At 40.7% G+C, this 26,291-nt stretch overlaps 1 protein-coding gene across 1 annotated transcript in view; it reads left to right on the plus strand.

The window, feature by feature from the left end:
• LOC140941648 (uncharacterized) overlaps positions 1-26,291 on the plus strand; it is a 563,750-nt gene that overhangs the window by 534,793 nt on the left and 2,666 nt on the right. The window contains exons 19-28 of the mRNA XM_073390668.1: positions 1,166-1,346; positions 2,365-2,525; positions 3,789-3,969; positions 11,667-11,827; positions 12,250-12,360; positions 12,452-12,642; positions 14,209-14,331; positions 15,512-15,582; positions 15,737-15,777; positions 15,865-15,964. Of these exons, the coding sequence (XP_073246769.1) occupies positions 1,166-1,346; positions 2,365-2,525; positions 3,789-3,969; positions 11,667-11,827; positions 12,250-12,360; positions 12,452-12,642; positions 14,209-14,331; positions 15,512-15,582; positions 15,737-15,777; positions 15,865-15,964 (1,321 nt within the window). The remainder of the gene's footprint in view (positions 1-1,165; positions 1,347-2,364; positions 2,526-3,788; positions 3,970-11,666; positions 11,828-12,249; positions 12,361-12,451; positions 12,643-14,208; positions 14,332-15,511; positions 15,583-15,736; positions 15,778-15,864; positions 15,965-26,291) is intronic.

A 26,291-nucleotide genomic window follows, 5' to 3' on the forward strand; every position in this document is an offset into this window, starting at 1 on the left:
TCAAGGAGTAGTGACGTCACTGGACGGCATTAACGGCCGGTCGATTCAGACGTTACTGAGGGAGTAATAACGACTCGAAGTAATCGGATGAAATTCAGGCTAGTTATTTTTAAATATCCCTGCTTTTTTGTTTTATTTCGTTGCGAAGAGCCTCTTTTCCGTGTATTAAAGGCTAGTCTCTTTAAAGTATTGATGATTCTCACTGTCACACCATCAAAATTAAAAAACAAAACCCATCAATTAATAGATAAAGTCCAGGATCTGGGAAACGAAATGAGGTAAATATGCAGAGATCGTCGCAAAGATTCAGGTCAATACCATTGGTGCTCATCCGGAAAACGTCTTCGCCTTAGCGGCAGTTTACTCCCGGGAGCTGGGAGATTTTCAACCTAGGGTCTCCGTGATATCTCCTTGCAAAAATTAATTTGAAAACATACTTTTATGGTGATGCAGTGTTCTCTGCTATGCAGACATTAGTGACATACCGGCTTACGATGTCTACAGTATACGAAGTCACGTAGACATCATTTGTCGGATCTTTTGGTTACTATATACTAGATTATCTAGTTTATGGTTGACTCAATCCTCGTCCTCATGGAATGTTTTATTATTTTTTTTCCGCCCCCTTTAACCATATTCCTTATGTACTGAAAACAGCGCATTTCAATTCTCGTTTGTTGCTCAATGGGTAACCAGGCCTGAGGGAAGTGTCATACGTTGATCATCTTACACTCGCTTCAAGAAGTGTTCTTGTCACTAAATTGACACTCTTTCATGAGCAGCATGATTTCCTGTAACTCTTTTGTGGGAATTGGTAGATTGTATTCATAGTGATCTTTTCGTTGTAAAGGTAAATAATGTCAATCCCTTTTGACTTAAAAGTCACTGTGTTTTGGTTTACTGGAGATCTGCGTCTCAAATTAAGAAAATTACACTGGTACTATACTTCAAAGAGCAAGCCTAAGTCCTGCTTATAAGATTATATGTAACTGATCATTGATAGAAGTATTCGGAGTATGTTGTCTAAACTCAAACGTTGTGTAATTGTTTTGAAATGTTTAAAATCTGTTCTACTGCTTTGAAATTTTAATAAATTTTTTATGACTTGCAAGTGAAAAACCTACGGCCGATTACTAATGATATACCGTAAATCTGTTCCTTTCAGGGGAATTTTGTGTTCATCTGTCAAAAGAGCGGTTTCGAACGAGTGAGTTGCCCCGTCCAACACCAAGTGACATTCCTGCCAAACGAACATTGAAGTTTCGCAAGCCGATGTCTCGCACTTGTGACAGCGGCAAAGACACTAGGACTAGCGTCGGACAAAACAGTGCTTTGAAGGGGGAAAGGTACAGGTAGTGTATGTACATTCAGTGTAATCTTTGCGAAGGTGGATCGAGAATATATTATTTTCGCTTTAAAAAAGCGATAAACTTACTTTACTCTCATTTTGGCGTCATCCTTTTTAAAATGTATATTAAAAACCAGAAGCATACATGTATAACATTGAAGCGTGTAGCTCTGTTCAAATGCTGGGGTTTTTTGGAGAACCAATCAAAATTAACTTGATATCAGCATTTTATACTGAAGAGGCCACCCTGGCTAAATAACGTTTATTATTGTTATTATAATTATTATTATTACTTCCTGATATGGAATTACTGATACGCGAGACTGTCGGACAAGTGCTTAATATGAAAGCCTTGTTTCGCGATGTAAACGAAGCTCTACAAAGGTCAATCACAAATTTACGAATTAAAAAAATGGGAATATTATTCCTAAAATGGCCAGGAGTGACTTCTACCGCGGACAAGATAAAGTGGACTAATCCCGATGAGCATCTTTCGGGCATGGCTTTAATATACTTGTTGACGCGAAAGCTTACGCACGCTCAAATTAGTATGCGTCAAACTTGCATGACAAGTATTGAAAGTGATCTTTGCTATTCATGCATGATCGAATGAGCCAAGAGAAAAAACTTTCGCGCCCCCTGTCGATAATCAGTTTATGATTCACGTAAGTTACATGTTTAGAAATTGTCAAAAGTTGTTAGAAATGAAAATTTGCATATTAAGTAAGTTACATTTTTCAAAATCATCAGAAATGAAAATTGTTTAAATAAATGAAAAAGCGTTCGAAGATATCCGTAGGTGATCCGTATGTTTCACGTATGTATTCGTATGTACAGTAACTCGTATGAATTCCGTGGTGTGTTACTCAAGATCTTTTAAAAGATGATTGTTTTCAGTGCATAAACATAAAAGACTTTACGCTTCGGATTAAAATGAATATGAAGAGGTAGTAGAAACAATTAACTGATGATCAAGTTGTATAAATCAATATCTGATGCTAGAAAATATCTGATAGCATTTTATTGAAGGAGAATGAAGAAAGATGGGAGATTTACGGGGAGAGACAAAGAAAGTCTGGCAATCTACTGGGAGATGGAGAGTTTGGAGTTGTAAGTAAAGGGAACTATCGAGGACAGGATGGAAGGATTCATGATGTCACAGCAAAGCAGTTTGAAGGTATTAAATGAATTAAGGACGCCGAAATTCGGTTATAATTTCCTTGTACACGCTGTACTTCAATTTCTCTTTCTTTTTTATGCAGTTATTTTTAAATATCACCGCTGTTTTGTTTGATTTCGTTGCGAAGAGCCTCTTTTCCGTGTATTAAAGGCTAGTTTCTTTTAAAGTATTGCCGGTTCTCACTGTCACACCATCAAAATTAAAAAACAAAACCCATCAATAGATAAAGTCCAGGATTTGGGAAATGAAATTAGGTAAATATGCAAACATCCTCGCAAAGATTCAGGTCAATACCATTGGTGTCCATCTGGAAAACGTCTTCGCTTTAGCGGCAGTTCACTCCCGGGAGCTGGGAGATTTTCAACCTAGGGTCTCCGTGATATTTCCTAGTAAAATTTAATTTGAAAACATACTTTTATGGGATACTGTGTTCTCCGCTATGCAGACATTAGCGATGTACCGGCTTACGATGTCTACAGTATACGAAGTCACGTAGACACCATTTGTCGGATCTTTTGGAATTTGAAAACATACTTTTATGGTGATACAGTGTTCTCCGCTATGCAGACATTAGCGATGTACCAGCTTAAGATGTCTACAGTATACGAAGTCACGCAGACACCATTTGTCGGATATTTTGGTTGCTGTATACTAGATCATCTACACTATAGTTTACTCAACCCTCATCCTCATCTAAAGTTTTTTTTTTTTTTCCCAGCCCCCTTTAACCATATTCGGTATGTACTGAAAACAGCGCATTTTAATTCTCGGTTTTTGCTCAATGGATAACCAGGCCTGAAGGAAGTGTCATACGTTAATCATCTTACACATGCTTCAAGAAGTGTTCTTGTCAGTAAATTGACACTCTTTCATGAGCAGCATGAGTTCTCGTAACTCTTTTGTGGGAATTAGTAGATCATATTCCTAGTGATCTTTTCGTTGTAACGGCAAATAATGTCAATCCCTACTGACTTAAGAGTGTTTTTGTGTACTGGAGATCTGCGTCTCAAATTAAGAAAATTACAATTGGTACTATACTTCAAAGAGCTCACTTAAGTCCTGCTTATAAGATTAGTGTAACGGATCATTGATAGAAGTATGTTTTCTAAACTCAAACCTTGTGTATTTATTTTGAAATGTTCAAAATCTGTTCTTACTACTGCTTTCACAAATTTTAGTGGAAATAAATTTTTTCATGACTTGCAAGTAAAAAACCTACGGCCGATTACTAACGATATACCGTAAATCTGTTCTTTTCAGGGGAATTTTGTGTTCATCTGTCAAAAGAGCGGTTTCGAACGAGTGAGTTGCCTCGTCCAATACCCAGTGACATTCCTGCCAAAAGAACATTGAAGTTTCGCCAGCCGATGCCTCGCACTTGTGACAGCGGCAAAGATACTAGGACTAGCGTCGGACAGTTCAATGCTTTGGAGGGAGAAAGGTACAAGTAGTGTACGTACATTCAGTGTAATCTTTGCGTAGGTGGATCGAGAATATTTTATTTTAGTCTCGTATTGACGTGATCCTTTTTAAAATGTATATTAAAAACCAGAAGCATATAGCCCTGAAGCGTGTAGCTCTGTTTAAATGATGGGTGTTTTTGGACAACCAATCAAAATTTACTTGATATCAGCATTTTATACTGAAGAGGCCAACCTGGCTAAATAACATATATTATGATTATGATTATTATTATTACTTCCTAATATGGAACTACTGATACGCGAGACTGTCCGGCGAGTGTTTATTATGAAAGCCCTGTTTCAATCACAGTTTTAAAATATGGGAATATTATTCCCAAAATGGCCAGGAGTGACTTCTACCGAACAAGATAAAGTGGAATAATCACGATCAGCATCTTTCGGGAATGGCTTTACTTGTTGACACGAAAGCTAGCGCGCGCTTAAATAAGTTAATGCGTTAATATTGGGCGCTTTTTTTTACCACGTAGTTTTCTAAGGTTGTTATCTTAATATTAAGAAAAATGTAAAAAGGCCTCTCAGAATAACATAAAATGTTTTACAGTTCACATTGAGACGGAAAACTACTTATCGAGCAAGACGATTTATTTTACGGAAAGTCAAGAGGAGGTTAGACACGGTCGCAAGGTATCATGGGACGAATTATCGAATTGAGCGCCGTTGAACTCATTTGTATCAAACCTTCGAGAAGTGTAGTCTGCTACACAGCCGTTTTTAGTGTCGTCACGCAACGTTCCTCCCCACTACGAGCAGTGCGGATCTCCAGTTTTGCCAAATGTTACCTGAAAGAAGCGCTGAATCGGCTTTTCTTCCCTTCCTCTTGTCTAGTTAGTATTCTTTGCTCACAACAAATGGCAAAGTTTTATCCTAAGCGTAGGATTTATTCGGACGATCCATCGAAGACTCAAAACATGCGTGGAAAATAACTGTAGCATTTTCGTTCACAACTATTTTGCAGGAGAAGCTTTTTCCGTCGCATTTTTCAGGCATAGTTTGGATACGGTTGCCGTTGCTGTCTGTACATGTAATTCTCGGGTTATAATTCCGATATAGGTCTTGTTCAATTTGGATTCTTTTGTGCGCGGAGGACACAAAGAAGTCGAGTTTCTATCGATGAAGTTTGTATTTTATGACAATCTCATTGCACGGTTTTTTGGTGTTGCTCAACTTTAAGATATTAGATAAAGATAGATAATTTATTGAAACACGTCGCAGCTGTACATGGCTGAGTTTTGTATTACATATAAAATTTCAAAGGCATTAAAATCTTTAACTCTCTCTCTCTTATACGAGTGTCAAAGAAGTAAAACTACAACAGTCAAGTCTGGGGTAAACAGGGAAGGGCTCCAAAGTGAACCCTTCCATTTAATAACATTTGCCGAAGGAAGGCACCGCCTAACCCCAGACGAAAAAGTCTCCACGAGGGAAAAATCCAAACACAAGATGCTAGACGCTGAACTGCGGGCATTCTATCTTTAACTGGGACGTGTATATAAGACCTATAAGCATCTGACTGCCAGTCTCCTAAACGCTTAATCAGTTCTGCTGCGATTTGAGCTTGAAAAGCCAGAGTGACCCCGCCCGAGCGAAAGCTATGTTCACTAACTTGAGACGGGTCTATGTTCGTCTTGGCTGCCAACAGCTTTAGAAGGGAGTCAAACTTTCCATAAGTCAGAGCAGTCAGGCCTTCCTCAGTTGGTGCTGGGATGGAGGCTGGACCCAATAAAGGTGCTGGTACCTGGTACCAAGCGAAAGGCATGTCTGAGAGCTGTATAAGGGAAGAGTGAATGCTGGGCAATGTGAGGTAACGGAACAGTTAAAATGCGCTGACTAAATTGGATGGTCTTTGACCATCGATTGATGATGCTGGCCCAGTCAGTAAAGAAGAGTATGTCTCCCCCGCGTAGGTGTTTGGACGGGTCAAACTGGGTGAATCCTATGCATTGCAAACTCGCCTTACGCAGGAGGCCAAAGAGCGTTACTAGACAAACTGCCCATGCAGAAAGTTGCATGCAAAGGTTTGTCCAAATTTAAGTGACTCTTGAAGGCTAATAGGAAATGGGGTGTAATCGGTTTCTTTTGGGACACTGTTAAAAGTTTTACAAGCTTGTTTCCTCGAAGTGTAGTTGCCAACTGAGAATTGTTTTTGGCTGGGTCAGTCAGACCATGTTCAAGGTGTAGAATGCGAACCGCATTTAAATAAGCTGGGATGGAGGTTGCTGAGAGTTACCTTACCATAAAAGCTGCATAGCGAGTAAGGGTTAATGCTGCTCTTGGGAGAGGCTGGTAACCGTAGTATACACAAAAGGATAGGTATGAACGCATTTGAATCACGTAGGTGGACCTGGTAGTAGGTACATATGCTTGGCGCCGGAAATTGGTGGCTTCACGGTCAAGTTGCTGCTAATCCCTTGGATCTAGGGAGAGCAAGAGACAAGGGGGACATGTAAGATTCGAAGTCATTTGATCCAGGTAGGGTGTTGGTTGCTCCTGGGATATGCTTGACGAGCAAACTGAAATTGCAATACTCCTTAAGCCAAAAGAGAGAACGAATCCAGTCCATGATCACCGGAAAACAGGTTGAGTCTTTGTTTAGAATGGCTGCAGCCACCTGACTGTCTGTCTTGATGATTACTCGATGACCTGACCAGAAAGGTGCCCAACGGTGTGCAGCTAAAACAGTGGTAAATTTCTCCTTGTAATTGATATGGAGACAGTAAAGAGATAAGTAATCCAAGGCCCAGTTGGCATACATCCAGTCTGTTGCCCATAAGCACCCTCCACCAGACAGGGAGGCATCAGTAAGCACCGCTGTAGGAGGTCCTGGGATGGCTGAGGGGAACAAAGTTTTACAGTTGTGTGCTGGTAAGAGGCAGATCCACCACAGGAGGTCGGCTCTTGCATTTATATCTTGTAGTGTTTTTAAATTTCAGTTCGTCGAGTCTATTTTTATTAGTTCTGAATATTTTACTTACGACTGAGGGCCACTAGTTCATCAGTGTTTACTGTCATTTGTTACCCTCATTAAATAAAGTTGCTACCTACCTGCCTCCCTATGTTTAGATAGAGGTGATGGTAAGGGCATTTAACCGAGTTTGCCAAGGTAATAAGACGCCTCAGAAATTCTCGTGCTGCCAAATTAAGCTTGCCAAGGAGTCGTTGTAGGTGAAGCTTGGTACATATGCATTTTGAGCATGTTACCTTGAGAAGGGATAACTCAGACACACGATCGTCTGACAGACGCAGCTCAAACTGAACAGTGTCGATTTCAACTCCAAGAAAAATCAGACATTGAGCAGTGTAGACAACTTTGGACCAGTTGACAGTGAAGCCGAGAGACAGGGTGTCAAAAGTTACTTTGCACAGACGTTGGGTTGGTTCGATGATAAGGACGTCATCGAGATATGCCAGGACAGTATACCCTCTCCGTGCCATCATACGACTAATCGCTTGTGCGAGGCGATGAAACACCATTGGTGAGGCCCCGGCTCCAAATGGGAGACGCTTATCATTGAGGTACGACATTCCTGTATCTCGCCAGCCGTCGGGGTGTGTGCCAACGCTTCTGTATGCAGGTTTTAAGTCAACTTTTTCCAACCAACAACCAGGTTGACAGAGATTTTCTGCATCATCAACAGTAACATACCATACTTGTAGTGTTCTAAATCCATACATGAGTTAGAATTCATCATTAAGGGTCGGCTACAATCCATGATCATTCGTAATTCATTGGAGTCCTTATTGGTACAGCTTCAAGGTCGTCAATAATAATGGGCATGTTGGCTTTGTGTGCTATAGCAAAGTGATCTTCTCGGAGACCTTTGACTAATTGCGCTTCAATTTGATTTTTAGCTCCAGGCATGTGTAAAGGCATGTGAAACCATTGAATCAGGAGAAAGGAGCTTAACACCATCCAAGATAAAGTCCATGTCCGGGTCATTGTTTAGTTCTGTTGCCTAGGTCTCACAAACTAAGTCTGTGGAGACCTTGGCTGCTTGGGGCTGCTGCTTAAATTCTGAGAAGGGCCCTGCATGAATAGGTTAACTTTCACCACATACGAGAGTTAGCCGCTGACCATTGTGAGAATGACATTTTTTCAAGAGAGAGTTTCTTATCCTGAGCGGTTTTTAATACAATTCTAGCATCACCAGAGGTTCCAAGCACGGTCTCCTTAACCCCGTGTAGTGCTAAGTGTTAAAGCAAAGGGCTTTAACAGCGGTTGCGCTAGGTCTTGTTCCTCTTCGGTTAAACCCAGTAAGATGGGGTCTCCTAAGGAATCCATGAGAGATTTGCGCTCGGATTGAACAACTGGGTCTTGCTGGAGACTTTTCAAGGTTGTTTTTGCGACCAAATTATCATCAGGTGTTGTTGTTGTGGTCGCCGAGACCATCTTCGAAGCACTTGGTTGCGTGGACTCTCGCTGTAGCTGCAACAGCCCGAGTTTGGTGCGAGTAAGGTCCAGTTCAAGCTGTAAATCGCGGTTTCGAAAATCTTTGGTCGCTCTGTCGTTTACAGTGGGTTGTTCTTCATTAAAACTTGTTGTAGTAAGGTCTTTTATCAAAGACTCAACCTTACTCAGTTCGCATTTGACTGCTACGCTCATCTGTTGAGGTGTTGTGGATTCGGGTTTTTGAGCGGTATTTTTGTCTTCGTGTTCCAACATAAATTTTCCAACCGAGCAAACAGAAGTAAACCTTGCCTCGGCCATTTTTCAAAGCCCGCAGCCTTTTGTGCAACGGCTTATGGGTGACGTTCTCTTTAGCACGTTCATTCATCATCAGTGAAATTTCGTCGTTCGCTTTGCTGATTGGATGAATGATAGTTTTTTACGGTGAAATTTTGTCGTTCGTGCTCCTGATTGGCTACGAGCAGTATCAGTACGAATTTTGTCCACTATGATTTTCGTGGATAAATCTCAGTACCTATGAAATAAACCTGGTTTTGCAGCCGCTTTCAGAACTAGGCAAGGTTTGAAGGGCGTGGGCGTTGGATCCTACAGAAAAAAATAACATTAAATATAAGGGCCCACTTGACAAAGAGAAATTCCACCCAGAGATAAGACTGTGAAAGGTTTCAACCAGGAGTCATTTCAAAAGTAGGCTGAGTTTGATCGTCCGGGTGAACGTAGTCCTAAATAGGGCTCTTATTGTTAACAGTGACTGACGTTTCGACAACCTGTTCGGTAGTCATCTTCAGAGTGAAAGTGAGTTGTATCACGTTAGTTGATGGTATTATACTCTGGTTATTGATCTAATTGGTCAATTACGTCGCGATCTTGTTGGTCGTCTGTCAGTTAAGCCGTGATGTTGTTGGCTATGAAGACACCCGCACTGCAACGCACACTTAACAACAACCTCTTACACTGAAGAAAATCGATAAGATCGATTTTCGACGCTTCAACAGACTGAGGTGTAGTGTTCTGCAGCCACCCAAGCTGTATGGACTACCAAAAATACACAAACCCAACATACCTATCCGGCCCATAGTTTCTTTCTGTGGGTTCCCGACTTACCAGCTGTCTAATACTTAACTAACGTACTGAAACCGCTGACTGACGAATCTAGACACAAACTACAGTCTACTGAGAAATTTATTGACGCCATAAAGACAATACAGATACCGGACGACCACAAACTAGTGTCCTCTGACGTGAAATCACTGTTCACCAGTATTCCACTTCAGCTGGCTCTAGACTGTACTGAGAACGCTATTAAGAACTCTACTACCTACAGACGACATTATGGACCTACTCAACCTGTTTGACTTCGACGTACTTTCAGTACAACGGCATACACTACAAACAGTTACACAGTACAGCTATGGGCTCTCCAGTTTCTGTTGTTGCAGCAGAAATTGTCATGCAAAACATCGAGGAACAAGCCCTACCTACCTACACGCGAACTGTACCTCTTCGGTTACGTTACGTTGACAAAGACGTACACAAAGACGGAATCGACGATTTTCACGAACACCTTAACAGACAGAACGCGGACATACAGTTCACCAAGGAGATCGAAGAAAATGGTAAGATACCTTTTCTACACTGCTTGGTCACTCGCGACAACAACAAGCTAAAAACGACTATTTACAGAAAACCGAACATACCGACCGATTACTAGATCAGTCTTCGTACAACCCGACCTCTCACAAGGCCACTACTATCCGGACTCTGACGAGACGAGCGCAACTAGTGTGCGACTCACCTGACAGCCTACAAGAAGAGACTGATTATCTTAACAACGTTTTTAGTAAGAACAATTACAACACGGACTTTGTTAGACGGAACACTCACAGTAACACTGATTCCAAAACTCAGACCAACTCTGGCCCTGTTACGACAGCGACTATACCGTACATCAGAGGCACCTCTGAAACCGGCAGAAACCTAAGCACGCGACTGACCGAACACAAACGGGCGACGAGGAATGGTGACGTCAACAATCATATTGCTGAGCACCATTTACAGACGAAACATCAAATTGACTGGGACTCTGCGACATGTATAACGTATTCTACAGACTACTATCAACGTCTTACTTTAGAAAGCTGGTTTACTAACTTAGAACAAACGCCACTGAATCGTAGCCAACAGTTACCAGCACCGTATAAACGACTTATTGACGAGATCAAGCAAAACTAACTACGAGGGAACGACTGGAGAACTGACAATTTGACTAACGATAGACGACTGTTTAACTGTGACAATAGACGGATCGAAAGGCACCAATTACTGATTACGAGTCTTCATAGCTAATAACATCACGGCTTAACTGACAGACGACCAACAACATCGCGACGTAACTGACCAATTAGATCAATAACCAGAGTATAATACCATCAACTGACGTACAACTTCACTTTGACTCTGAAGATGACTACCGCACAGGTTGTCGAAACGTCAGTCGCTGTCAACAATTCAGGACTACGTTCAGGACAATTCAGGACTACTTTCACCCGGACGATCAAACTCAACCTACTTTGGAGATAAGACTGTTCACAGTCCCCTATTTTTCCGTAAGATCGTGGAGATCGAGCGCTTTGCGTTATGGGCAGCCATCTTGGATGAGTGTCAAAACCACTTAGGGAGCGAGGGTCGGTTTCGGAGGAAGCGAGAAAAATAGAGGGACTGTCCTAACATCACTGCAGCTCGCGTTCAGGGAGTGTGTTGTACCAGCAACGCAGGCGTTTGGTTGGTAATTAGACAATAGGTGTTACTTTGATCTTGTTTTACCACTGAGTTAAAGCATTTTGATGTGTGTATATATTATGTGAATCTGGAGTTATTCTGACAAATACCCGGCCGAGAAGCAAGCAACCGAAATTGGGCAAATGTTGGCGTGGCGAAATACCTGTTTTGAGGTTTCCGGGTATCGGTGACATTTTGCCTCAATATTTAAGGTATTATAAAGATTTAGAACCGAAGAAACTTGTTCTCTTTCATCTTATGTGAACCTTGTTTTATGCGAGACAAATTTTGAACGGAATGGAAATTTTGATCATGATCAAGTGGTCGATTCTTACTCGGACAGCCTACTAAAAGTTTCGGATTACATACTGGAATAAGTATGGGGTCAGACAGCGAGAGCAATTGTCTTATTATACCTATATTTTTATTATACCTTTAGTAATTTTTCTGATCATAGAAATATATTTATAGTATCTTATTAAAGGAGAAGGAAGAAAGCTTCGAGATTGACTTGGATAGATTAAGAGTGTCTGACGTAGTACTTGGAGAGGGAGAGTTTGGAATTGTTAATAAAGGTAGCTACCGGGGACAAGATGGAAGGATCTATGATGTCGCAGTAAAGCAGTTAAAAGGTACTATTATAAATAAATGAAAGGCACCTAATTTGGTTGATATGTTTTTTTTTCCTTCATTTATCAGCCTTACTTTTAAAGGAATGAGTAGACATGCTGCAACGAAACCTGTGTTGCAGAAGAAATGTACACAATGTACATCAATATATTCTTCTTGCATTTATTTCTTTGTGTCACGCCTTCTTCTTCTTTTCAAATGTCCTCTCCTCTAACAGGGCCCCCATGAACTCCCACGGAGGGCCTGATGCAGGTTATCTGATATAAATAAATAAATAAATAAATAATGATGATGATGATGATGATGATGATGATGATAAAGTATATAATTTATCTTGCCGCGATTTAAAAACATCGAACACAGTGAAAGCTAATCAGTGTATAACGTGTTAATGAATTTACTGTAATGTGGCTTTTCTATACAGATGGTACAAGCATGGCAGACAAAAACGATTTATTAAGTGAAATAAAGATGTTAAAACAAGCTGGTCGGCATCCAAACATCGTCAGCTTAGTTGGCGTTTGTACTCGAGAGCGTATGTTTTATCCTAATCAGTATTTGCTGTAACGAATACTCGGCTCCTTTCTTTTAATATGTTTCTTTTTCATTTTTTATTATTATTTCAGAGAGGATTCTTGTTGTGACTGAACTGGTTCAGTATGGTAGTTTAAAGGACTTCCTAATATCAAAACGAATAGCATGCGTTTCTGGTGAAGCGAGTCGCTACGTAAATGTACGTTTTGGCTTAAACGACCGGGTGTTACTTAAAATCGCGTTTCAAATCGCTTTGGGGATGCAATTCTTAGAAAAGAAAAAGGTAAGGGAATATACATGTAATACCTTTTTGCGTTCTTTCCATTCTCAAAACGTGCTTACCTCTTTGTAATATATCTTTAAAACATTTTCCTGTACCTCAGCACTTTTCAGCATATGAAGGGATGATTATTCTGGCAGATATTTTTCATATAGTAGTTTCCATCCGTGGAGTGGTATTTTTCTATATTCTTCCTCTGTGGCCGTCTGTCTTTGCTCTGTCTATATTATTAAGAGGGTCTCAATGGGATTAACCGATAGGCGTAAAACGGCCAAAAATTTAGTCGATAGCCGTGAAAATTGAAAAATTTTAACCGCTAGCCGTAAATAGAGTAAAAAAGAGTTAACCGTAAAAGAAACTGTTCCCTAGATTTGCTACTTTTAAGAGAGGTACTAAACTCACTTATGGTTGCGTTTTTTATTTCCTGGCTAGTGTGACTCCGTACGCACGTTAGGCGAAGCGCCTTTTAGGTGTTGACCAAGATCTAGGCTCCATCTTTTACCGAAATAAAAGGTTATGTAAAACCATTCAGTACGGAGGATTTGAGACGGATCTAAGGTATCCCACTTGCCGAGTTGCCCTGTTCCGTAAAGCTGTTGCAGTTGTTCGCTCGTAACAGCATTTTTGTGAAGGGTTGGCCCACGTTTCCCCTCCTGCATCATTTGTTTGCAAATAGTGTTGAGGACTTTGTTAGATTTTTGGAAGGCTGAGTCGCCGACTATCGGCCATGGCTTGTTGTTGGGAGGTTATCCTAAGTATCGGTTGACAGCTGCCCGGATCGCTTTAAGATACAAAACTTTGAACTCTGTGCCGTCCTCTCGCCTGACAGCAGGCGCTAAATTAAAGGATATAAAGACATAGAATAGAAGAGCACCGTCAAAGTTAAGATTAAGTAACAAAATACTCCTAGAACACTCAAAGGAAAGTCTAAGGTGAATTTTTCCCCGACAATGTGCGTTATTGACCCCAGCATTTGATGCTCGCTACGGTCTCAAAATTCGGTTTATTTTTAATTCGTTTTTTGGATATTCTTGTCCACCCGCGAAAATACTATACCCACGATCGACCTGCGAAATCCACCCGAAACCCGCGACAATTTACCTGTGAACTGCGACAATTTACGCGCCACCGCGAAGATTAGACTCTTTACTCCCACTGATGCTATTCTATGATTTAGTTTGATATCAGTATTATTATTTTGATACGATATGTTTCGTAAACTGCCTAAAATGAGTCTTTGTTTCAGTTTGATGTAATGTTAAGCAGTGCAGGTTGTTTGTTTGTTTGTTGTTGTCGTTTTACAAAGCTTTTTTTCAGTTTTTAAGGATTTACTCAGAGGAAAGTGGATTTCAGATTCTTCTCATGCAAACCAACAAAAAACCGCTAAGATTTTGCGCCGAATTTCCCATTTCTTTCCATTACCCTTGGGCTTTTTTATTAAAGCCCTCGCTCCAATCACTTTTTTCACAGTTAGGTTTGATTAGTTCGAGGCTCTCCCCTCATTTCTGTACGTTTTGAGCTTTTACCGGTATACAATTTTTTATCTTTGTATCTTTTATTTCTTTTTAGTGCGTTCATCGCGACCTTTCAGCTAGAAATGTCTTCATTGGAGAAAACCTCGTAGCCAAAGTTGGCGACTTTGGATTGGCACGTGATATCTCAGACTATGGTATTTACACCAAAATATCCAATGTAAATACATGTAGCCTCGGGAACCGCTTCGAACTGCACAATTTTGGGATGGCCGACATTTTCAACTGTAAATCGAGACACCATAAGAATGATTTACCGTGAACTGCGGCTTATAAGCCCTGGGCTTATGTATCTTCGTAAAGGGTTTTAGAAGGACTTATAAACTGAGGGGTTTATATCCGAGGGGGGCTTATAACCCAGGGGCGCTTATCACCGGACTAGAACAAGCTTTATAACATAACTAGAATGTTCGCCTAATCAAATTTAATGGCACGAGCGTGCTTCATATTCCCATTGAGCACACTGATGACGTCAATAAACTATACCTCAAGTCTTTGTGACCATCCTCCCAAGACGTCTCCCAATGCAAGTGCATACGCGATGAAGCGCTTACTATGTATTTCATAACGTAAATTTAAGAGAAAACTTTTGAATTCCTTAACCAATAGTAGGAAAATTAGGTGTGTGTTGTTGTTGTTGTTGTCATCTGCACGAGCTGTGCGGGCTATGGCGTGTGCAAATCATTCTTTGCAAAAATCCTTCTCTCTAGAAGAATTTTTCTGTGAATTAATAGTTTTTCGGTACCCCAATATGGATTTTACAATCTTTTGTAACGTTATCTTAAGTGAGTTGAGTTAAATCTCTCTCGGTTTCAAGATAAGCTTAAAAACATAACTTTCAGGTAAAAATATATATAGTCACGTAGACACTGACGCGCGCTACAATAATAAAACTTTAAATGAACTGCTATATCGATCGCTTTGATAATGTTATAAAACAATTAGCTCATGCTTCAACTGTGCGTATGTCGAGATGTTGAGCACTTGGGAAGTTTGGAGAGCACTCGAGAGGTTAGAATTGCTCTAAACTCTTACGCCTTTTTCGTGCTCTCCAGACTTCCCGCGTGCTCAATATCTCGACATACGCACGCTGACTCATGAACTGATTGTTCAATAGCAGTGCTAATCAAAATACGTTTATCATTTACTGGCTTTTTTAATTAAAGTGTTATAATAAATCGAATTCATTTCAATACATTTGGAACAGAAAACTCAAAGAACGAAAAGGTATTCCCTTCAACTTCTATTTTGCGATTTTTTTGGTATGTAATAGGGATGCCGAAAGGACCTGATCGCGGGCTATTCAAATTCTAAAGCGAGAATCTTTCTCTCTTCTGTAGGAAAGAGTACCTTGGAGATGGTTATCCTTAGAATCGTTAAAGGCCCAAGTATACACCGCCAAAAGTGACGTGTAGGTGTCCAAACTGGTTTTATCAACGATCAGCTGCGATACTTGAAGCAATGATTTTTGACTTCATGTTTTTACATATCGTTTAGTCATATTCGATCGTGCATGTGAATGGATTTATTTGACTTGTATATCTTTCTGTTTCTTTCGTTTAAAGATGGTCCTATGGTATTGTCTTGTGGGAAATTGCCACTTACGGTGGGTATCAAATATTAGCAAATTTTATAGTGTTCTCATAGCTGTTTCCTAAGCAAAATATGTTGTTATCTTGTTTGTTGTCTTCAGGTGACGAGCCATACCCTGACATAGAAACGCCAATGGATCTCTTACTTTGGCTTTCCATGGGGAACCGGGTGTCCCGTCCCGAACATAGCTCAGAGAAAATGTAAGTTCGCAAAGTAAGTTAACTAAGTAGTATAGCAAATAAGGTTTCTAGGAGGGCGGATCATGCAGATCCACATGGTGATTAACATATGATAATTGAGACAGGTAAATAGTGACGTCAAGGGATAGATGCTGTGTTGAAATCGCTCAAGTTTAAAGAGGATAACTGATAATTATTTGAAGAGGGCGTTTTTTCTTTTAAGTTTCGTAGAAAGCGGAATGTTAAAGAGCAGACCTTCAAACGTTGTTAATTAAGTTTATTTAATAGCCCTTTTGTTTCCTTAGAACAAGTTCGAGGAAGGGTCCAATATATTGAATACAATTCTTGGTTCCAAATGATTCGAATTTAAACGATTGTTGTAGTTTCTGTCACCCAGCATTAAGCACAGTTAGGAAAAAGAGTGTGGTATGTTTAAAAACGACCGAAATCGATATACTGAAGCTTTGTTTTGAACTTGAGACAAAATATTTGCCGCTGCATTCTAGTTGTTCGATTTCAACTTTGCTTTCCCTGAACCAAACTTTTCTCCCATTCAAGATAGCGACCTCATTAGTAAAAACGTGTTCACATAAAAAGTTCAAGATGGCGACCTCATTACTAAACCCCGCTTCCATACTTTTTCTCTCACTGACCCCCCCCCCCCCCCCTCCCATACATTTACTACAACGGATGCTCTTATTAGCGCAAAGGTGCACGTGCCCACCCTTCACTCAGCGTTGCTCGGCGCTGCTCACTGATTATTCAGCGCTGCTTCGAGCTACTTTAGAGCTGCTCTCAGTAGCGCTAATGTGTATACTATTTACTCAGTGTTGCTCTGAGCTGCTCATCATGGTTATTTAACATTGCTTTGAGCCACTTAGAGTTGCCCTGAGTAAAGCTCAAAAGGGGCTCACTGACCACGCAGTGTGGCTCTGAGCTAGTGACGTTGATCACTCAGTGTTGCTTTGAGGTACTCAATAATTTTTCACAGTTGCTCTGAGTTACTAAGAGTTGCCCAGAGTTAAGCTCAAAAGGGCTCACTGACCACTCCTAGTGGCTCTAGCATTGCTTTCAAAGTTAAGTAGTCCTGAGTGACTTGACCCTAAATTAATTAAACGGGGAGTTTTGCGAGTCCACTTTCCATATCAAACGTTCATCGAATTAATAGGGCGAGAGAATGGTACATTTTAGCCATTCTGTCCGAGAGCATTTAGCCGTAAGTTTAACAGCAATCGACACGAAACAGTGGGTTGTCCGAAACAATATGATGGCGATAGAAGGAATAACCAACTTTTTGAATGAGGGAGAGGGCTTGCTGAGAAAAAGAGCTGAAATTTTTTGAGGACGATGTAGAAGATGATGTTAATGAAGATGAAGACGAGGACAACGATGATGAGCAGGTTTCATAATTGGCCGTTTAAGAACTGTTGTCGTAGTTTGTACTTCTCTTCCCTTCTGTCCTTTCGCGCACCTTGTGACAGTACAGCTCGTTTTAATAGGGCCTTTAGGATCTGGTGTACGGCCTTTGTCATCCTCTCCCAAGCTCCTCCCATATGGCATGTCTCACGTGGGTTGGAGATCCATTTAATCCCTCTGTATGTACAAAAACCACTGATTCTTTGCTGATACACTCATCGACACAGGTCTAGCTCCAACTCCTCATCAGCTCTGGTAAAGTTTTTTCCACAGTCGTTTCGAATTTGCTTTAGGAGACCTTTGAGATTGATGAATCTTCTTAAGGCATTAAACATTGAGACTGTGTTCTTGCTGTGTGCAGCTTCGATGTGTATGGCTCGGAATGTTGATCAAGTGAATAAACAACTATACTGTTTCACTCTGCTTTTGGCCTTGTTTCACATCTAATGGACCAAAAACGTTCACTCCGATATGCGTGAACAAAGGTTCGTGAGGAGTAACTCTCTCTTGCGGCAAATTTGCGATCAACTGTGATCCCAATCTTCACTACTGTTAACACTCGCGCACTACAGAACGTCCATTTACAAGTCCAGAACCTTCTCTGAGAGATAAAAACACAGACCCCTGTCGAAGGTGACGTACTTTCTCATGGTGATAGGAAAAGCAATTGTTAGTTCCGTGACATAGTCATCCCTTGGACGAAAGAAAGGATAATAATCCACCTCTCAACTTTTGGCCTAACTTAAAATTTGATGAGCCTTTCCTCATATAATGCTTTTGGCTTGTCTTTCGTCCGACAAGGTAGAAGGTGCCTTAAATACCTCCGGGAACGCAATTACCGTAAAATTCCGAAAATAAGCCCCAGGGCTTATATTTTTCAAAGGCCCTTTTTGAGGGGCTTATATTTGGAGGGGCTTATCTACGGAAGAAAATTTGCTTCTCAAAACCCTTATAGTTGGAAGGAAATTTACCGTTTTTGCTTTGTTTTACTTTGTATTTGAGGGCAATTTCCAATTACAAGCCTCCCGGGAGGGCTTATATTTGGAGGGGCGATTTAACGGAGGGTTTTTTGCGTTACGAGTTTGGGGGGCTTATATTTGGAGGGGCTTATAAATGGAGGGGCTTATTTTCTGAATTTTACGGTACTTCTTTTTCAGCCTTATGACGTTCTGCCACTGTAAGACTCCCGTTTAAAAACCCTCTGTTACTAAGGATGGCGTACTGGTTTTGACGCTGCCCTGTTTCGGCTCGTAAACTTTACTACATCAGCCAAGTAAATGCTTTTTTTTATTTTCCACCACAAAGAATATTGATATATTAACTTGTCAAGAGGATTTGAAGAAGCAGTAGTGGTGTAAATCATGCTTTTCCCCCTTACTTTGGATCACTATGTATCAGTTCCGGGACTTAAATTATTGCGAGCCAGCGAGCCTAGTACTTCCACAAGGAAACGCTGGTCCATTCAGCCACCAACCATTCTTCGTTAGGTCTTCAGATCAGGCCTTGAACCTAATCATCGGCCGGATTGTCATCTCAACTGACACACTGAACCCTACTCTAAGTGTGATAATTTGCTCCAGATAATAGTAAGGTGGTTTGTCTCAATCATGTGGAAGCGCTTCGTGTCACTATTGCTGCATTTCAGGACAGTTTTGAATCAGTTCATTTTTATCAACTTGATCTATCCTGGTCTCTAGCTCTTCTCGTACGGCTGGCTCAGCTTTACTGAGTCAACTCCAATCTTGGTTTTGTGATTTCGTGTATGGGAGCCAATCTTGTCTTTCCCATAACGATGCTACGATTGATTCTATCGGCGTTGAAAAAGCGCAGATGGTCTAGTGCTGCACAGCCCATGCGAGATCCATCAGAGACGATATGCAGCTGAACACTCTTTACAGAAATGAAATCCTGAGATTTCAGGCACCTGTCAACATAAGATTTCAACTGTGGGAGATCGTCACTACTAAGGTTGGAACGTTCCATACCATATTACACCCCCCATATCAGGCCCCAGCCAGGCCCCAGCCAGGTCCCGACCCACCATATCAGGCCTCGACTTACCATATCAGGCCCCATGTATATCAAGCTGGGTTTCCGGTAATTCACTTATATTTGGATTTTGTTTCTTAAAAATAATAGCCTTTTTCACAAAATAGAAAAGAACAGAAAAAAAAGGAACGTCTGATATCTAGTGTGGTTTCGAGGGCCAATTTTCCTCGATCTCCTTTCGTGCGAAAGCGGGGGCATGGCAAGGGTAGGGCGTAGGCTTGTTGAAAGAATATTGTACGTATTCAGGAGCCCATAGGAAGACCTTAGATAACAATGACCTCAACCAGGTCATGCGTCCAGCGGTTTTAGTGAAGACCAAGGATTTGGCTGGGGGCTTAGTCTTGCATGCTAAAAAACAACCTGGTCTCGCTCATTCTTATTTAAGGATTTTCGAGCCCATAACGAGGCTGAACCGGTCACGGGAGCGACACGGGACCAACGTTCCCAAACCAATTTTACTTGCTCCTGACGTCATTGCAATTCCGTTGTAATTAATCTTTCTCTCATCAGTTATCTGGTTATCAGTGTGAAGCGAGTGTAATTTATCATGCAAGAAGCACGTATTAAACCCAACCAAAAGGTTTACACCACACGTTCCCCACTGACCCTAATAGCTTGTCACGTAAATAAAGTAAGTTTTTCTTAGGTCACATGGTTCAAACGAACTTAACCCATGCAAGTTTCTCTACAAAACTGTTAAGTCGAGAATGATTAGGGCCTCCGTAGTCTTTCAATTCTGGTGCAGGTAAACAACGATTATAATCCTGTTAACGGGGTATCAGAGTGACCTCCTCATCTACAAAAGAGTGATTTACATCTAACCTAAAACAGATCTAGAATGCATGTAGAGTGATGAAGTAGGCTTGAACTTTTATTGCTACTAGCAATGGCTTTTTTGCAAAGCAATTACAAGCCACCTACGAAAAGCAACAACAACAATCAGAGAACAGAACAATGAATACTATGCGTGACGCATGGCGCGAGCATAACATTCTTATTAAATAAACTTCTGGTTTCAAGCTCTCTCACTCGCTTTGCCATCTAAAACATTAAGAACTTTTAGCTCGCGCTTTGAGATCGAGTAAAATTTTGAGCTCGACATGTAGGCAAGTCAAGTGACGAGATATAATATTCAGAATGCCGACTATGCCTTGTCACTATTTCGCCAAATATGGCATAAGAATTTTATTATTATTATTATTATTATTATTATTATTATTATTATCATCATCATCGTCATTAGTATTTTTATTATTGGTCTTGTTACAATTATTAACGTGGGGCCTTGTATTGATCGTTGGAACTTAGAATGTTACGCCTAGGATGGGGGGTTTGATAAGGGAATGGGGGTCTGGTGTGGGGGGCCTGATATGGTAAGGGGCCTGAAATGGTGGGTTTGATATGGAAGGGCTTGGAATGGAGGTGCCTGATATGGGGAGCCTGATATGGTATGGGGCCTGTAATGGGGGGCCTGGGGTTGTAAGGAACGTTCCAAACCCTGCTCGATCGTCAAGCCAACGCGACCACTGCATTTTCTCAGGTTCATAAATCAGATTGTGCAATCTTAATTTCTCGCGGCAAAGCTGGTCTTGTAGAAGTAGCTTGGCTTTTATCGTGTAGGGGGCTATAAAGCCCAGTCGGGTCAAACAGCGAGCTAAGGTAAGGTGTAGGTAAGAACTTTATTTTAGCACGATAAAAAGATGAGCATTCCTGGTGGGGTCGTGCTTATGGCGATTACAAGAAAAATATGGAGTACTGAAAGCACATGTACAATTAAAAATTAAAAACTGTTAAAAATGTTTGTAACCGATATTTCAGTTTTTAGTTCTTGCTAAAATAGGTTGCACAGGGAGCCCGAACGCTGTTTTAGCTAATAGAAAAAATTAGAGGGAAATTAGATGTATTGACGCTGTATTAGCTAATTAAATAATGGGATGCATTTTCCTTTGTTCCTGTCACTGTCTTTATAAGTCGTTTTGGAAGGGCTTTGAATCCGATAAGAGATCCTTATTGAATGACATTGCTGGTTATCAAATGCGTTTCCTTGTCTGGCGCGTCGTAAATAAGCAAGACGCTCAAGTTTCCTCTCACGTTTCTAATATTGTCGTGTTAACTATTAACTCTCGATCTCCTTGGGAGATGATCTCGGGTTTCAATTTAACGGTCACGAGAGGAGAAAAGAGAGACTCTTTTCTCTTCTCTCATGGCCGTTGGAGGAAAGTTAATAGTTAACAATATTACAAACGTGAGACGAAACTTGAGCGTCTTAGGGACGGACCATTAGAAAACTTATCGGGGGGCGGGCGAAGTACAAAAAAAATATTCGCGCAAGGAAAAATTAAATGAAAAAAATTCATGCACGCAAATTAATCCTAAAAAATATTCATGCTATGGCCTAAAAAAATTCATACAAGGAATTTGGTAACGAAAAAAAAATTCCTGCGGCTCGAAAATTACCCCCCCCCCCCATAACTTTTTTTAATGGTCCGTCCCTTATTTACGACGCGCCAGACAAGCAAACGCATTTGATAACCAGCAATGTTAACCGTCTCTGATCGGATTCAAATCCCTCCCAAAAAGACTTATAAAGACAGTGACAGGAACAAAGGAAAATGCATCTTGTTATTTTATTAGCTAATACAGCGTAAATACATCTAGTTTTTTCTATTAGCTAAAACAGCGTTCGGGCTCCCTGTTTAGGTTGTGAAAATGTACAGTTGAAAATTAAAACTGTTAAAAGTATTCGTAACCGATATCTCTATTTTTAGTTGTAGCTAAAATAGGTTCGAAATTCATTTTATCAGTATCAAATTTTACACGACAGCGTTTAAATTCTTTCAAGATTTTAGCCCTTGTTTCCTTGTTTGTTAAAGTGTTCCATGCGATTGCTCTTCTAAAGCGTATGAAGTTCCTGATAAAATTTGCTTCTGGTCTTGGGAGAATGATGTTCTCATTTCTTCTGCGGCCAGAATTCCCCTATAAAAACAAATCTTTAAATTCCGTGACGGTGTAACCTTGAAGACAAACTCCGTCAGTCGCAGTTTGTACATTGTTTCCAGACTGTCCCATCTAGTTCGTATTAAGACATCCTCAGCGCTAGTGTCCCATGGCAGCCCATATACAATCCGTCCAGCCCTTGCATGGAGTTTCTCCAGGTTGTTTAGGTGCGTCTTGTTGCCCGATCCCCACACTGCCAGACCGTATGTAACTGATGGCATTATCACTTTTGTGTAGAAATCTTCTAATTCCTTCTGGGGGAGGAATCGCATGCGTCCGAGTAGACTTAACTTGGATGCGAAGGACTTCGCTACATTTGCAGCTTGATCTGGCCAGGACAACTTGTTATCAACTTGAGCTCCGAGGAGTCTTTCTGAGGTTGTCCACTTTATAATGTTGTTGCTAAGGCGAAGAGCTTGGATAGGGCCAGTAAATGTTGATTTGCGCTGCATGATCATTGCTTTACATTTTCCCGCGTGTGGTACCATCGAATTTCTGTCGCACCATTCCTGGAGTTCAGCTAGAACATTGTTTAGAGAGTTTGTTTGCAAATCCATCGTATCTGCGATACAGTATATTGTTGTGTCGTCTGCATACAGATAGGTTTCCGCAGAGCCTAGTGAGTTTAGGAGGTCGTTTGTGGAGAGCGAGAATAGCATGGGTCAGAGGATCGACCCTTGCGGCACTCCGTGAGTTATAATGTGTTCATCGGAGTAGCATCCGTTGATTCTGACGAATTGTCTTCGCTCTGTACGGCAGTTCTTTAATCACAGCCAGATATCTCCTATGATTCCAGGGTCGTTCAGCTTTTATAGTAACATATTGTGCAACACTGTGTTGAAAGCTTTAGTGAAATCCACAAACAGTATTCCCACAAAAAGCTTTCTTTCTACTGCTTCTCTCCACCTCTCAGTTAGGTGTATTATAAGCTGTTCTGTTGACTTTCTGTTAATCAAGTAAATTTTGCGTAACCACCTAATTAGTGATATTACTTGCGACGTAGGATTCCATTAATTTATTCGGTATACTGAGCATAGACAGTGGTCTGTAACATGTTCTGTTTTCCTCTCATCCTTTTTTTTTAACGCTGAACTGACTGTAGCTATTTTCCACTGGTCTGGTGGCTTGGAGGCTTCAAACCTCTGTTTTTTAAAACACGCTCGTGAGAGATGGGGCAATAGACATTCCCGCATACTTTAAAAGACGCGCAGATACGCCATTTGGCCCCGTAGCTTTCTTCACTTTTAACTTACAGATCTTTTCCTCGATTTCCTTCTGACTAATCGTGATGCTGGTCATAGTCGGCGTATCCACATTCTCACGGCCATGCGCGTGTAATGGCGGAATTTCATCCGCGGGGCCAATCAATTTTTCAGCAACTGTGCAGAAATAATCGTTTAACATAGTTGCCTTTTCAGTGTCATCTGATGTTAGGGTTCCATCGTCCTTCTTTAATTGGTGGGCTTGTCTGTTTACTTTTGTTGTTCCTGATGTCTTTTTTAGTAGTGATCTGAGATACCCAGCGGACATGTACCCTTTTGTTTGACCAGATCTTTTCTATTCGTGACAATGAGGTCAATCAAAGTTTTAGAATGGTTAGTAATTCTTGAGCTAACAGTTGCTTGACCCTTTTTCCACAAGATATTGAAGCCTTTCAGATGCCTTCCAAATATACGTGTCCGCTTCTTCGACCCATTTCAAACCAAGTGCACACTCGGTTGGCAATTCTTGTATGTCACGATTTACCATAGAAACTGCTCTCTAGGTTTTCGGTAGTTCAGCTAGTACCTTTTGGTTATTACTTATCCACTTTGTCAATCTAAATCCGCCCCTTGTTAGCAACTCTCGTTGCTGTGTCGAAAGCCTACTTCGGTCTTTGGAGTAGTAGCAGACTTAATCAAATCATCCACTTTCATTTTTCTTTCCACGGTTTGGACTACGTCAGGAACAAATTCCGGTACATAAATCGAAGCACTCTTCTTTAGACTGAAGTTACAACACTGGGCAAGGACGTTGCACCAAACAAATGTCTCACCATGGCTATCGGTAATTGGTTCTCTGATCCGTTAACCAGAAACGTCGTCGATTTGAAGTTTTAATAATAATGGAATTTATATAGCGCTTATACATCGCTGTTCTAAGCGCTTTACAATGTAAAAAAGGACATAAGAATATCATTAAGCACAAGCTTTCATATAACCCTACTGTACACATCTTAAAAAGGAAAGAAAGAAAAAAAAACAAAAACAAATATGACGAAACTAAGTGTCATATACCTTTTTAAAAAGAAACGTTTTCAACTTAGATTTAAAAAGATTAACATCAGGCCAAGCACGAATTTCAAAGGGGAGCTTGTTCCATAGTCGGGGGGCAGCAACGGAAAACGCTCTCTGGCCATAAGTTTTCATGTTAAAATTTGGTTCTTCATTAGGCGTAAATGATCCCTTGATGACCGTAATGTCCTTGCTTGATGGTAAAATTTTAAAATATCTTCAAGATATCGGGGACCGGAGCCATTCAATGTTTTAAAAGTTATTAAATTTATTTTAAAAACAATTCTCTCCTCAACAGGAAGCCAGTGAAGATCTCTTAGAGTCTCGGTGATGTGATCTCGTTTTTTGAGACCGGCGATAATTCGAGCAGCCGCATTCTGAACGGACTGCAACTTAGCTATGTCCCGTTTTTCGGCACCAAAGAGAAGAGAATTACAAAAGTCCAACTTCGAGCTAACAAAACTGTGAATTAGAATTTCTGTGGTACTTGTACTGATGTATTTTCTTATTTTAGAAATATTTCGTATGTGATGGAAGGCACCCTTAACTATTGTATTAACATGAGGTGAAAGTGACATTGTGTCGTCAAAAATCACACCGAGATTGCGAGCTTGTTGAGAGGGCCTGATGTTTTCCATGCCAACAGAAATCGTGGGTGGGGGCAACGAATGACGAAAACGGGAGTACGGAAAGAGACATTCTGATTTATCATTGTTGTTTCCTCGTTTCAACTGAGTTTCCTTCGTAAACACGAACGTCAATGAACAATTAATCTTCTTTCTGTTCGTCTATTGGACCGATAATCATAGTCCAACCAAAACTTTACCAGTCTTTAACTCGAGCGGCAGGGAAAGTGTTGGTTTTTCTTCAACTTCTTCGTCTTCAATTTTGGGAATGTCAATGCTCGTAAACTAAATGAGGACAGCAAGCAAGGTCTCCTCCCTTTACGATGCAACTTGTTGAGTTTGCGTGAAACAGTCTTTACTTTTCCCCTGACTCTGCACAGTTCCACTTCAACAGAATCATCCATTGACTTTACCACAAGATCCACCAATTTATAAACCACCTTTTCCGAGCCCGTCATTCCTGTCAGCGTAAATTCAAATCTTTGGCCATCTTATTCAAGCTTCTTTAATAACAGGAACAATGTCACTTCGGAGCCATTGTCAGGAGCGGAGTATGTTTCAATCACTCTATCACCTCGTTTACCTCGAACCTTGACTTGGATAACTCAAGACACATCTGCGTTTCTCCGCGTACGGTAGCAGCTACAGCAATTCCATAATCATAACCGGCCCCCGTTTATAGACCACGATCTAGAACAGATACTCCAGGTACAGCTCAGAATAAATAAAAAAAAGCAATCATTATCATATTTCAAAACAAAGTAGGAAATCATGATATTCACAGCCAAAAAAAAACAACAACACACATGTACCTATTCAGGTCCAGGCATTTAGGAGAAAACCAAAGGGACTAAGGTTATTTAGCTACAATAAAAAAGCTTGATCTCAAGACGAATAAGGTTAGTTCTGTAAGTAGAGGCCCAAACTAAGTTGCAGTAAAAAAAAGTATGGATAGACTAGAGAAAAATATAGTGTTCGTAAGGTTTT

The sequence above is a fragment of the Porites lutea genome, chromosome 6 (genome assembly GCF_958299795.1).
Source record: "Porites lutea chromosome 6, jaPorLute2.1, whole genome shotgun sequence".
NCBI lineage: Eukaryota > Metazoa > Cnidaria > Anthozoa > Scleractinia > Poritidae > Porites > Porites lutea.